The sequence below is a fragment of the Ictidomys tridecemlineatus genome, chromosome 4 (assembly GCF_052094955.1).
Source record: "Ictidomys tridecemlineatus isolate mIctTri1 chromosome 4, mIctTri1.hap1, whole genome shotgun sequence".
NCBI classification, from domain to species: Eukaryota; Metazoa; Chordata; class Mammalia; order Rodentia; family Sciuridae; genus Ictidomys; species Ictidomys tridecemlineatus.
The window spans coordinates 32,844,774-32,860,466 of record NC_135480.1 but is presented as its reverse complement, the minus strand read 5'-3'; the positions used below and the strand labels follow the sequence as shown (position 1 = coordinate 32,860,466).

General features: G+C 32.2%; 1 protein-coding gene across 11 annotated transcripts in view; it reads right to left on the bottom strand.

Moving 5' to 3' along the window:
* The window catches only part of Immp1l (inner mitochondrial membrane peptidase subunit 1), a 73,177-nt gene that overhangs the window by 13,599 nt on the left and 43,885 nt on the right, over positions 1–15,693 (bottom strand). For all 11 annotated transcript variants that reach the window (XM_013359627.4, XM_040284570.2, XM_013359630.4 and 8 more), the window contains 2 exons: positions 15,321–15,409; positions 11,050–11,176 (listed from right to left, as the gene is read on the bottom strand). In XM_013359627.4, coding sequence (XP_013215081.1) covers positions 11,050–11,176; positions 15,321–15,409 — 216 coding nt within the window. The remainder of the gene's footprint in view (positions 1–11,049; positions 11,177–15,320; positions 15,410–15,693) is intronic.

Genomic DNA, 15,693 nt, shown 5'->3' with positions numbered 1-15,693 from the left:
CTCTTATTGTCCCTTTGCGTAACTGCTCAATATAAAGTGATCTGAAAACAGATTTATGTCTGAAACAGTATTAGAAATAGATCACCAATTAAAAAAAAAAGTATATACTGAAAAAAAAGGAAATGATTAAAATTAAGTAGGTAGGGCTTTTTGTACTTGATGTTATGGATACTTTTTTTTTTAAAAAGGCATTTTTGTATGTATTTCTTTGATATTTCTACATGTGTTTTATTCATCAAAACAAAACTCCAATGCTCCAATTCCTGCAAATTATTTAGGATGAAATGGAGCTTTGTGAATACAAAATTGCAAATTAAGCAGGTGAATGGCAGACGACATTTTTTGTGATGATGCACAAAGAGAGTAGATGAAAATTTTAAAAAACTAAGAATGATGTCCTTGGGCTGAAAGCATCAAAACATTGTTTTGACTGTGGGATCATAAAACCAAATTAAAGACATCAAGAAAGGAATAGCAAAGCATCTAGGTATCATTTTGGGAAGACAATGTTTTTCGCCACTTGCTCAAATAATTTAATTAAAATACAATCTAGCTTATGCTTTTAGGAGTTCTAACTTTTCCAAAATTGAATGTATCTTCTTTTCATTTCCTAAATTTTCCCTCTTCTATTGAACCACCTCCCTCTGTTGCTAAAGCTAATAATGTGGGTGTCATTTTTAAGCCCTTCCAGTATCCCTTTCTTCCAGCAACCAATCTCATCTAGAGAGTTCTTTAATCTTTCCTGTAATCTTCCTACTTCCTTCTATTCATGATGTTATTATCTCAGTTATGCATCATTCACAGCCTATTAACTGGGCTCTGTGCCTCCAGGGTCTTCTACTCCAAACCATCCTCTATTGGTCTACATTAATATCAGAGTGAACACTTAAAAACTATGCCTAATCATATTCTCCCCTGCTTGAGCCATACAAGCAACTGTGTTTACCTTATATATTTTTTTTATCTCTTTTGCGGTCCACTCCATCCAAAATATGTTCCACACATAGGAGCTTATATTTGGCAGGTCCCCAAAGTAGATCACTACATTCTCACTTTTAGGTCGTTAGAAATATGCTGCTTGCTTTAGCTAACTCTACTTACTCTTTAAGCTTTAATTCAGATTTCACCTCCCTTGTTTGGAATGATTTTATCTAACTCCACTCTGGAAAAACATCCTGGTGTTTATCATAGCTCTCTATACACAATACGATTATACCATATTGTAATTCCTTGCTCTTCCAACTTGACTGCAAACTTCTAAAGTTGTACTGTCCAATACAGTGGCCAATAGTCACACCTGTGACTTTTTATATTTTAGAATTATATAAAAAGTTGAGAATTCAGTTCCTCATCCACAGTACGGGCCAAGAGCAATATGTGCCTAGTGGCTACCATTACTGTACACTGCAGATACAGAATATCTTCATTATTTCAAAAAGTTCTGTTGGACATCACTGAGGGAAAGAACCTCACATGCTGACCCTCAAGTACATGCTTAATAAATGTTTTGGAATTAATGAATACACATAGAAATTTTTAAAAAGTTGAGAGGTTAATGTCTGACAAATGTGGCCTATTCGTATAGTCTCTTGAAGGCCATTTAAGTATTTTTTCCTATCCCTCCCTGTTACCCTCCTCACACAAGTCCAGTGGTCTGGCTGCTCCTAATGTGGCCTTCTTAAGGAAGATGCCTCAATATTGGGACTGGTTAGGGGCCAGAAGTCCTTATCAGTCTATGACCCTAGACTTATTTTGATTTTCTTAAAATAGGGAAGTCTGGTCAAATTTCAAGTCTCTTCAGACAACCCAGATTTCTTAAACACTTATGAATTTAGAAGTTTATACACTTAATGTACAGGTATGAAGTAGGTGAAAATTTCAAATTACATATCAGAACTTTAAATTATTCACATCTATAGTTATATATCCTTAAATATTGCTTAGTCTCCTTTCCCTGTTGGTGCTGCATGTGTGTTTGGTGGGACGAAAGTAGTAGTTGTGCCATATGAAGTGATTCGTACCATCTCTTAAAGTACTTAAGAAAATCCTAACCCGGAAGGAAAATAATCTCTGGGTTGGCAGTAAATGACTTGTAATGCCAGTGATTTCTTGTTAGTTAATATTTGCAATAGTTTTATAACATGTATACCTGCTTTTAAAAAATATGAAGCCTTCTTTTCTATTCTTATTTTATGGGAAAGATGGGCTTGGTAAAGTAAGAATAGTGTTATGAGCTAAAACTGAACAGGTCATGTAAACTACAGTTAATTTTGTCAAATTTTAATTAACAAACATGATAACACAGAATTTAATTTAGTTGCTTATTCCAAGACATTTGAACATCTTCTACCTAGTCAACAGCAGCTTCTCCAGCAGACCTAGTAAAGATGATTATATCAGATTAGGAAGCCACATGACACCTGGAATGTATTCTCTTTATTACTAATGGAGTTTGGAGTCAGATCAGATGCCTATGTTAAACAACAGTGTTACAATTGTATTCTTTCTTCATTTCTCTCAATTAGTTTTAGGCAAACTTAAAATAAAGGGGTCTCACATAAGTTAAAATAAAAATAAATATATATATATTTTGCAGAATTGCATTCTGCCTCCCTAGATTTGCACCTGTTGCTCTGACTTTCCAACTTTGGTTAAAATATTTGTAGGTGAAACATTAATTTCAGGTAATTTGCTACTCTCTTAGTAGAAATGTTGATCTTCATATATACATATACATATTTTCAAACATACAAAAATAAAATAGTACTACAAAATTCTATAAACTACATATTATTAAAGAAAACTCAAATTATTATGAAAACGTCTGAGAACACATCAAAAAATGTTTGAATTTAGGGGCCTCAAAGAACATTCTTAGCGTTAATATCTTAATGAAAACACCTCAGATTAGTAAACAATAAGTCAAATTTATCTTCAGAATTGTGTTAGCTATAGGATGAAAAAGTCATGTCATCTCCGCTGTGAACTTCACTTTAGCAAAAAAGTAAACATATTTCCTCTACATCAGCTACAATCAAGGCATTAGCAGTATGCTGCGATTGATTATCCTGGGAGCTGTTGCTGAGAAATGGATATGCAGCACAGGTTTTTATCACTCCAGTTTGCAAAAAGCTAGTCCCTTGTTTAGATATCCTAGTTGTAATAAGTGACATTATTAGGCAGTTCTTCTACTTAAATGACATAAGGATTTAGTGTATCAGCAGCTTATAATAAGCCCTTTCAAATCTGATGATTCCTCTCCCTAACACATAAGTACTTTTTCTGTTTATAATACAAGTGATAATAGAAGACCAGATGGTTGTGACTTTTAGTTAAGGTAAATGACACTTAAACAAACAGAAAAATAGCATTAGGCTATTCAGGGATTTGAACTGTATCCTAAATACACAGTACACCTTAAAGGACTATTAGTGTTAGCTATAGAGTGACCATTTTCTAATGCTGTCTAATTAGTGAGATTGTTTTTCAGGTTGTCAATCAATTTTATTTAAATATTTTCTAATATACTGTAAAACAGCCTTATTATCGCCATATTATTGCATTTCCAACTTCCAACTTTTAACAACATTATATCTTTAGTACATCTTGAGAACATTTAATCAGTTCTTTCTGAAATGTAAAAATTGTCTCTATTTCTTACGTTTCTGTCAATAACAATAATGATATTATTGTTAATGTAACCTATAATTCACAAAGAAAGATACTATATTTCCTATTCACCTACCATCACTCCAGCCTGGTTGTAGATTATCATTTGATGAACACTCATTTTTCTGTATAACACTGAAATCTGTGGTATAAGGGACGACCAAAAAGCCTTAAATAACCTGATACTTTTGAAAGTTTTAGAGTAAATGTGAAATCATAATTTTTCTGGCATGTTCTTTTAACAACAGCAAAAGATCTCTATGCAGTAATCATAGGAATATAGTAAAATGGCCATAATCACATTTTATTCATATATCCATTTTCAGTACAAGTTAGTTTTGAGAAACTAAAATTCAGTAAATAAAGTTATGTTAGAAAGAATTAAAAAATTATTCTTAATTTTTCAATGATTAGACACTGGAAAGCCAAAGTGTATACTTAAGGAAGTTTACAAACTTTAGTAACAACTTTATCCACCATTTATCTATCAATCCATTAGAAGTTCAAAAGAACAAAATAGTATAGTAGTTAAATAAGTTCAAAGGCACATGCATTTCTACTGAAATGCAGAAAACTGTCATTATCACACAACCTAATGAGTGTAATCACTGAATGTTACAAAAGCAACTTAGCCTTCATCATAGCAAAACCACCAAAACATTTCTAGAGCATGGAACATTCCCCAAAATGAGACTAAGATAGGCCCAGCGTAGCTCAATCCCACCATCTTTTAAGAAAATGTATTTTAGAATAAGTTCAGTACCCAAAGTCAATTCACAGTAAGATGAATTTTAGTCTACTTAATAAAAAAAAGTCCAGATAGGAATTGCTTAGGGAAATAAACATTTGATCAGTTCTTTGTTCTTCTAGTATACTCTGTTCTTTTGAGATATTTTCAATATTTGCTTTGATTTTCATCTGCCATTATGTCAGGTGATCAGGTAGCTTTGTCGCTGGAAGTCTCTCAAATTTCAAGTCTTCTATGAAGACTAGAATGACCGCAGGTGAGCCAAATCAGAGTAGCATATGGTATGGTGAGCTACAGGTACAGCTATCTTTCTGAAAAGTCACAATACCATTCATGTGCTCAGAAGCAAGTCTTCAAGAAGAAACTGAAGTAGAACAGAAACTAAAAACAAAACACAGACCCTATTCATATATACATTTTTTTTTACCCTTCAAGTATTTTTAAAATAACAAATGCAAAATCATGATTTACAGGCTGGGTACTCAGCTAAAATCAAAACAAGACCCTATTATTAAGAACCTTATATTCTAGAGCAGAGGTTAGCAAAATTTTTTTTTTCTGTAAAGAATCAGACAGTAAGTACTCCAAGGCTTGTGGACCATATAATTTTTGTCACAACTACTCAACTCAGACACAAACAATAAGTAAGTGAATGAACATAACTATGTTTCAGTAAAACTTTAGATTGCAAGAAAGGCAGCAGGAGGAATACAATATTTTTAATTGTTGGAAGACCAACATTTTTTTTATTACAAGTGAAAGGGGAACCAGCACCATATGGATCTTTGAAAATAAGAGTGACAAAACGGCTCTAAAAAGCCTTAGCGTTAAAAAGGATCACATCAATTAATAATAGTAGGAGCAGAGAGCAGGAAAATGGGAAAGGGATTAGCAAAGAGAGCAGTCAGAAATTATTATTATTTATTATTATTATAAATTATTATTGCAACAAAAAAAAGAGACGAGTTGGTCTTCTACCAGGATATCAGCAGTGAGTGACCATGACAAGACATAGTCTGAATCTGATTATATTTAAAAGGTAAACACATGATTATGCATTTGGTGGATGGTAAAAGAGGAAAAGAATCAAGTCCAAGCTGTAAGGCCTGCACAACCAGAAGACTGTTAAATTGGGAAGTATATGGAAGGAATCTGTGTGGAAGAGAAAAATCAGAATTTTATTTTGGACATTCTAGTTTTGAGATGACCGTGTTAAGTTAGAGACAACCCTAGGAAGTTAGAGATGACTGTTATCCACTAAAGTACAAATATTAAAAAATTAGATACATGGTTCTTGAATTCAGGTAAGAGGCTGTAGTTAAGATAAATATGAGAGTAAGTTAGATGATACTTAAAACCATGAGACAAGATGAGGTCACCTAAAGTGTAAATGTATATAAACAAGAGAAGAAGTTTAAAATATGAAACCTTAGTTACTCCCTTGGTCACTTAGTCACTTGGAGGTCATTCCAATTTGGGGATCTGGGGAACAATCAACAAAAGAAACTCAGAAGAAGCAGTTAGATATACAGCAAGAAAACCTAGAGAAGTACCCCAAAACTAAGTGAAACCAGATGTTTTAGTCAGCTTTTTTGCTGCTGTGACTAAAAGATCTGGCCAGAACAACTGTAGATAAGGAAAAGTTTATTTTAGGGCTCACTGTTTCAGAGTCTTAGTCCATAGAAGGCCAGCTTCATTCCTTGGAGCTCAAGGTGAGACAGAACATCATGGCAGAGAGCGTGGCAGAGAAGCAGTTCACATCATCAGGAAGCAAATAGAGAGACTCCACTGTCCAGATACAAAATATATATCCCATAGCCATGCCCCTAAATAACCATTTTCTATAGCCACACCACCAGCTGCCTCCAGTTAAGACTCACAACCCAATCATTTCTCCTCTAAATTTCCTTGCATTATCTCACATGTGAGCTTTTAGGGGACACTTCATATCCAAATCATAACACCAGGTTTCAAGAACAACGATTTCAAATGCTAACTAGATAGTAAAATGAGGAATAAAATTTGCTCACTGGACAGATAATGAAGAAGTCATTGGAGACTTTACTAAGAACTATTCAAAGTGATGGGGACCAAAACCTAACTAGTATGAGTTTAAGAGAGTATATAAGGCTTAAGAGTGGGATTAGTAAATATATGCATCTCTTTCATCATATAGGAAGATGTGGTATCTAGCATGTTTGCTTGTTTAGAGGGGAGAATTTACAGTATATTTGCTGACAGGGATTTACTATATTTCAAAATACCTAAGTATTCCACAGTTGTATTATGAATTAACTAAAAATCACAGCTCTACCACACAATAAATATTATCCTCATAAATATTATAAAGTGTTCTTCTCTCCATTAGCTTTATAATAAAATGTTACTATATACTTTCTAAATTCTGGCCCTCTCTTTCCTAGGGGAATTAAACAGGTTTTTACTTTATCTTTTGCCTACTAAGCAAACCAGTATGAGAATGCCAATTCATTTTATTTCCTATTTGCTCAATACTCCGAATTCCCCACTAAATTTTTTTGGGGCGGGGGCGGGGTGCGGTATGAGGGACTTAACTACTGAGCCACATCTCCAGCTGGAGGTGGGGTGTTATATTTATATTTTATTTAGAGTCAGGATCTCACTGATTTGCCTTTATAGCCTTGCTAACTTACTGAGGCTGGCTTCAAACTTGTGATCCTCTTGCCTCAGCCTCCCAAAATGCTGGGATTACAAGTCATGCACTACTGCGCCTGGCCTATATCATTTTTTGGCAAAGTAGTGGCTTCTAGAAGCAAGGTGAGGAATCCCTGGTAGCATATATAGAAAAGAAAGATATTCAAGATATTTGAACTGATTAGATTATTTATCTTAAGAGTTACGAACTTAACTCACATCTGAGTAGTCAATACTCGGCCCATAACCCAAAGAGAGAATCATTAATCTTAGTAACATCAAAATAAGCCAAACCAACTGAACTAGCACCTTAACATAGACTGCTACTCTAAACATTTAATGTAAAAAAAAAATAAATCTGGTTTATAAGTGTTGCTTGCAGCATAGACTATTTAAACTCTGGAATGATGAAATGATTCCACACCACTTAACCAATGATCTATTTACATCCTTTTTTGACAACTTACAAACAATGCTATTTCTTTCATATGCTAAACTCTGTAGTCTAGGCTCCAAAGGACAATCTTGGTGTTTTGCTTTCTGAAGTACCTATATACAAGAATAATTTTTTTTGGCCTGGAATTCAAAACACATTTCATATTAATCATCTTTACTATACAGCTCAACCAGGATCTAAATAGTAGTGTCTTCATCTTTAAAATAACATTTTTTTCCCTAAAATAAGGTGAAAACCCCACTTTAAAAAATGCAGCACCAGCATGCTTCTGTGATAACTGAAAAAGGGAACACTCTAGAGAAAGAGATCCTGCAAATAGTTTGGATGTCTTTTCAGAGTTTTCCGAACTTAAATGAATTTTTGTTATAAATCACCTTTATTAATGGTGATTAATAAAATGTGAGACATTTGCTAAAATGGTTCTGTAACAGCTACACAATTCTTATTGCTTGAATAACCCAGCCTAGTGAAACTGACATTAATACTTTCATCTTCAACATTATAATCTTCTCTCTCAGAACCAGTACTGGTACTGATCAGAATTAGATCCCTTTATTTTTGAAATAACAGAAACAAATATATTTTAAGGGAAGTACAATTTGATGAAATGGAGTAGAAATAATAATTAGATAAAGGATATTCAGGGAGAAGAAGCAATGGCATGGTGAGGAGTACAGATTCTGGAGGCAGACTACTGGTGTTTGAAACCCAACTCTTCTTACTGCTTGAAATTGGGTGATTTATTCAACCGCCCTGTTGTTTACTTTTCCTTTCAGCCAAATACTAATACCTAACTCATTGGGTTGCTATTGTAATAATTAAATAATTTAACCTTTGAAAAGAGTTTTAACAGTTTAGAGTAAGTATATAATGAGTGTTAACCAACATTATTTCAATTATGTATTATACACTAATAAATGTCAATGAAAGTAAATGGAATAACTTAGAACAAAATGGCAGTGTTCTCTAATTTGTCCATTTGTTAAACATATACAAAACTTGATGAACAGCTTCCTTAAATAGAATATTTTAAAAATTTACATCTCACAGTCCTCTGGGAATCTTCTCTCATTCCTTAGTAGAGACTTTATCTAAACCATTCTGTCCTGACATTTTCTAACTCTCACAAAGAAAATAACAATAAAGGTATATAAGTACATAGATGATGCTATTGTTTATTGTTTTGTTCTGTCTGGACAAAATTATTTCTGGATATTAAAAAAAGGCAGAGGAGGAATCTCACAAAAAGAAAAGGAGGAGAGGATCAAGAGGGATAGAGGATAGGAAGGCATGGGGAAATACTGGGGATTGAAATCCACCAAATAATGCTAGGTATACATGTTAGGTATCTGTGTCATTCGTATATAGATGAATGATTTATTGTGGCGTATTTATATATAGACAGCATAATTTGGTAGATTTCATCCACCATTATCATTTATATATATATATATATATACACACATATATATATGTTAGATATATATAAATGATTCATTATGGTATATTAAAATATAATTAATAATAATAATAGAAAGGAGATCAGTAGAGCAGACCAAGGCTCATGAAGGAAGGAGAAGAAGATGGAAAGGGAATATACTAGGGAATGAGACTGATCAAACTATATGCATATATGAATGTGGCATCATGAATCCTACAATTATGTATAATTATGTACCAATAAAAAAGCTATTTTTCATCTTAAGTACATAATTTCTAAAGCAACTTAGAAGTAAATAGACTATCTCATGTTATGAGAATAGTTATATGAAGGTAAAATCATATAGAAAAGTGACATTTTTGAAAAATAAAAGGATACAGTGTTCATGATGAAAGCCACAGCAGAAAAATAGATCACCTGACATTAATACTATCATCTTCAACATTATAATCATCAGCTAACAATTACTGTGTATTTTAGTATTGTGGTAATAACATAAAAATATTTATATAATACTATATGCATAATACCATAATACCATCCATCTATTATGGATAATAAATAACAGATTATCTTACAATCTACTGATCAAGCTTAAAGGGCAATCAGAGGCTATCATAGTTCAAAATACATTTTTTAACACTGAATACAATTTTATTCTTCAGTTATTTCTTTACAGTAGGGATGAGAAGAAGTAAAGTTAGTTAACAGCTGTATTAATAATTTTATACCGATGCAAAATTTAAAGAGAAAATTAAGTCATAGTTATTAAAGTATGCAGAATATACACTAAGTAAACAAAGTCTCACTCTTCCTATAAGTTCAGTCACAGAAGCCATCAGAGTGATAAAAAAAAGCTACCACAGTATATCTGCTTGTCATTCTTTCATTCTGTTGTTCTTGCACTCTTTTTTTTACCTGAATAGGCAAGTGGCTTATATACAACTTATATTCTAAAAACTTTTAAAAGACTTTAAAAAAATTAAATTACAGACCTTATTTGATTTAGCCAGATTTTCCACTGATTACTCAGTAGGAAACTTTCTTTTTTTTTTTTTTCTTACAATACAATTAATTTGTTTTTTATTTGTTCTTTTTACATATACATGGCAGAAGAATATATTTTGATACACATACACAGAATATAACTTATTCTAATTAAGATCCATTCTTGTGGTTGAATATGATGTGGAATTAGACTGGTCATGTATTCATATATGAACATAGGAACCTTAGTCTGATTCATTCATCAGTAGAAAACTTTCTAAGCCAGGAATTCAGATTGATTTTAAGTCTCCTCCTATCTATGACAGTTCTTTAGTCATTACTTGTTTTTATGACCTTGATATATTTTTTAAATATTTTTTTAGTTGTAGATGAACGCAACACCTTTATTTTATTTATCTATTTTTTTATGTGATGCTGAGGATGAATCCAGTGCCTCACATGTGCTAGGCAAGTGCTCTACCACTGAGTCACAACTCAGCCCCATGACCTTTTTGAGAAGCACTTGTCAGGTATACTGTAGAATGACCCTCAATTTAGGTTTTCTTGTGATTTGACTGTGGTTTTGTGATTTGTTTGTTTGATTTTTTGGTAAGAATATCACAAAAGTCACATGACCTTCTTGGTATTTCAATTCAGGAACAACATTTTGTTGATATGTTTTGATGTAGGTGAAGTTAACCTTGATCACTTAACTCAGGTGGTGTCTGACAGGTTTCTCCCCCTGGAAGTTACTACTAAGTATCCCAGAAGAGATACTCTTGAGACTATGCAACTATCCTATTTCTCCTCAAATATTTGTCCAATAATTTAGCATTCATTGGTATATTCTGCTTGTAACAAGTATAACTGAGATATTTATATAGGGTTTTAAAAGGAACTAAAATATATGAAATATAATGGCCAAATTATTCCTGATATACTTAAATTTGATTGGACACAACATTTTTTCTTATATTTAAAATACGAATGAAAGTTATTTTCTTTTTTCATTGTATTCTGTTAATATTAATCAATTCTGATACCAATGAATAACATAATTGAAATATTACTTACATAAATATGGCTTTTAAAGAAATCTGATGGACTAGTGGTGAGGATTTTGTCTCCTTCCAAACCAATTACTCTTTTACAAATATTTGATTTTGGATCACTCGGGCTTTTTGCAATCACAATGTCACCTCTGGGGGGAAAAAAGGTCAAAGAAATACCAGTATTATATACTAAGCACAAACACACACATGGTATTGCTTTAATAATTTTATAAGGCAACTTAGAGACAGACACACCCTATCCTCTACTACTGACTCTCTCATGTATTTACCAACTTTGAGAACCCTTATAACTGACTTGAGTCAGAATCCAATGATTGTAATGGAAAAATTCATGTGATTTCTAGTAATTTTGGAAGATTCTACATTTTTAAAAACTCCTATAATTATTATCCTTTTTGCACCACATCAACTATGTTTTATTTCTGTATCCAAATTTTTAGAACCAAAACAATGGAAAAATAATTCCACAAAAATACCACCAAACTAATTAATTTTACCTCCCAGCACTGACTGATACCAGAGCACTGACAAGGTAGAAACATTATCTATGTTTTCCTAGAGCTCAGCATGGAAGTTATGTAACCCATATAATTTACAATATATAGTATAAAGTACTTACATTTGAAGGGGGGTGAAAAAGACACTACCAAATACAATGCTAAGAGCTGAGCAGCTATATGCTTCAAAAACATAATATCATATATAAAAATAATAAGTATAGGTCTGATCACATGGAAAGCATAATTCATGAAAGAAATAATAATCTACATAGTAACAAAATAATAAACATCTTAAAAAGCAGAAAAAAAAACTGGGCGTGATGGCACACACCTGTAATCCTAGTGGCTCAGGAGACTGAGGCAGGAGGATCACAAGTTCAAAACCAGTCTCAGCAATTTAGGGAGACCCTAAGCAACTCAGTGACACCCTGTCTCTAAATAAAATACATAAAAAGGCTGGGGATGTGGCTCAGTAGTTAAGTACCGCTGGGTTCAATCCCTGGTACCAAAAATAAAAAAAATAAAAACTGGAGACAAAGAACATAGGACTAATGTCCCCAACCAACCAGAACACAATATTCTTTCTGCATAAAATGAGAAATATGTAAACTGTGTTAACATACAAAATCTATAGTAATAAAAGGAAAATTATAGTTAAATCAGAAACCTAATTATTGCTAATATTATAAGTATTACAATGAATTCTAAATTTTTTGATAGCCAAGTCATTAAAAAACTAAGATTAATTACATAGGAATCATATTCATAAAAGAAAATTAAGTGGAAGATGAACATTTCCCAAAAAAATAAATCAAAGAGGAATTCATAACCAAATAAAAGACACCATCTTCCTCAGAAATTTTACAGAAAATGTAGAAATAGTACAATGTTCATGACTTGAGGCTATTGTTAAAAGAAAATTTTATCAAAAAAATAAATTCTATAATTTGGTGGCAATGGATATTGCCTTCTTTGGAAAATAGAATAAACTCTTTCCAAACACCTAGAACCATGTCAATGGAATTCTTTCAATGAACAAGTTTACAAAGATTTTAACACACAATCAAAGCTGATTTGAGGCAGCTTTGGAGGAAGAAACTTTCCATGTGTATTTTATGAAACTAAAGTTCTTTAATAAAATAATCAGGATAATGCTTATATGGTGCAATTAAATGGCAAAGAAATAATTCAATAATTCAAACTGTTTTTTGTTTTGTTACAATACCAAGAACTAAACACAGGGGCACTCTCCCACTGAGCTATATTCCTAAACAACATCCTCTCCCCACCGTTTTTTGAAATTTTGATACAAGTTCTAATTTACAAAGGCTAGCCTCAAACTTACAATCTCCCTGACTCAGCATCCCTGTGCCATTATGCCTGGCTAGTCAATCTTCTTTTACAAAAATCACTGTTAATGTGGAATATATTTCTGGTAATCTAGGCAGATATGGGTGTAGAGATTAATCAAAATACATATCCTTTAGACTCAGCTCTCAGAAAAGAGTTTTAATAGCAACCTAACAGAACTATTAAATTTTCTTTTCTCATTTGTAGTTATAAATATTCTTTTTAGCTGGGTGCAGTAGCACATGCCTTGAATTCCATTGACTCAAGAGGCTGAGGCAGGAGGATTACAAGTTCAACACCAGTTTCAGCAATTTAGCTAGGTCCTAAGCAACTTTACAAGACTCTATCTCAAAATAAAATACTAAAAGGGCTGGGGATATTGCTCGGTAGTTAAGTGCCCCTGAGTTCAATCCCTGGTACCGATTAATTAATTAATTAATTATCCTTTTTATCCTACTAGATGGCAAGCTTTTGAAAAGATGTTAATAGCTCACTCATCTTCACTTACTTATAATGTACAGCACATCTTATAAATTAAGTGCTTATTTACTATTTGTTGAAACAACAAGCAGTAAAAGAAGACTGTCTTAAGTATTAGTCTACTGTGCAGATGATGAAGAAGAGATTCATGTGCTTCAGATAAGACACATGTAGACTTTTATCCATCCCTAAAGGAAGGCTATTCTACCTTTTGAAACAGGCAAAAGGATATCTCAATTCCTGTGAAGTCTTAAGAGTTCTATGTTACAAATAAGAGAATCAGGAAATTAAATATTTTGTTCCTTTTTTATTTGTGCCTTATAATTACACATAATAGTGGGATTCAATATATGATATCCATATATACACATAACATAATTTGATCATTCTCATTCCCCAGTACCTTTCCTTTTCCTCCCCTCCTCCCTCACCAATCCTCTTGCTCTACTATACAGGACAATATTTTTTAAAGTGAAAGTTAACAACTGATTACCTTGGCTCTAAAAATTACTTTGATATGTTTTATATGAATGATAGATTTTGAACTGTCCTGAAACATAATGGAACCCCTGGATGAATAGAATATAAAAATGAAACCCTCAAAGAATCTTAATTTACTGAATTCAGTTATTTGTATTACTTATTTGAATGCAAATAGTATATAAAAATAAGATAACATCTAGGCACTTGCATTCAGAAACTATTCAGCCAATAAGTTCAGTACTACATTAAGAATGCTTAAGGATTAGGAGTAAAATCATGTCATTAACATATAATAAAAACTTGTCTTCATGCTACAATGAGGCTAAGGCACCACATAATGCAAGAACTGTATTAGCTTATTTTTAAATAAGTAAAAAAGAAAGAGGAGTCAGAATATGGCCTATCATATGTTTTATTTTATACTCCCATTTCTACCATTGGGTTTCTTGAATTTATTATATATAAAATATCTGCACAATTTCCTAGGAAACATGTCAGATCATATAGCCTGACTAAAAGTTTCTTTTGCAGAAACTAGGGCTGGTGAAATATCAATAAATGGAAAGGGCAGCTTTATGCTATTTTTTTGATGATTTTTTCCAAGAATACAAATTAGGGTATAACAAAGGTGAATACTGAAAGAGGAATGCCTAAGCCCATTTATTATACCATAGCTCAATATCAGCTAGTGAGAGTCAAGTTTATAGTTTTTCTGAGACAAAAAGTGGAATAAATTTATTATTTTCAGAATAATGAAAATAAATGGATCAAAATTTTAAATAACCAGAGAGGTTCGCTTTAGAAAATACATTAAATTACTAATATTTGACATCCATTCAGAAGGAATTATACTCTTAGACTGAATTAAAATAAATATTTTTACAAGGTTTGGAAATTTTGATACTAGTACTTAAAAAGGTTCAGTGACAAATAATATTTGCAAAGTAGTTATTCAATTTAATATAATTAATCAGGAAAACAATAAGAGATAAAATTCCTAGTTCTCAGCTATATACAATGATATAATCTAAAAGTTATCATTATAGGCTATATAAATAGAATAAGACTGTCATCAACAGAACTAAAGAATTGCTTTTATAATTAACCAGAACACTAGTTTGATATGTAACAAAGTTCACAAGTCTTTAGTTGTTGAATGAAAACATTTTAAGACCCAATAAAAAAGTAAACTTAGGCTTACATGTATGTGATAAAAGTAATTGCTAGCTCTTGTGGACAATAATGTGAGGAGACACAGTGACCAGAGAGACTAATCAGGTTTAGAGAATCTATTAAAATTTCTCAAAATAAGAAAATATTTGACTCAAAGTTTCACTTACCTGGTCATAAGTTTCATTATTTACAAAAGATTTTTTTATAGATAAAGAAACTACAGAAAAAACACAACATGTATGTGTATTCTCACTGTATATTTAATACATCTATGACAGACATTTACCTTTGGATACCATAAAAATGTCGGCTAACATTTTCTGCAAAGACAATATCTGAATTTTGAATTGTTGGCTCCATTGATGGTCCAGAACACTAAAAAAAGAGAAGAAATTTTGTAATTTGAGTTAAAAACCTCTTTAAATTTGAAAGAAATCATCTAAGCAGGCTTATTAGAGAAAGAAAATCAAGTAAATGTTCTTCAAGATTGGGGGATGATTGGTAAGTTGGTGGTTCCCAAATAAGTTTAACTCTAGCATGGCCACAAGTCTGGAAACACAAATATATTAAAACTTATTTCTCAATATTACATTAGAATATATGAACAAAGTAACATTATACATGTTTCCAAATTTTGGCCACCCTGTACAATGTAAGCT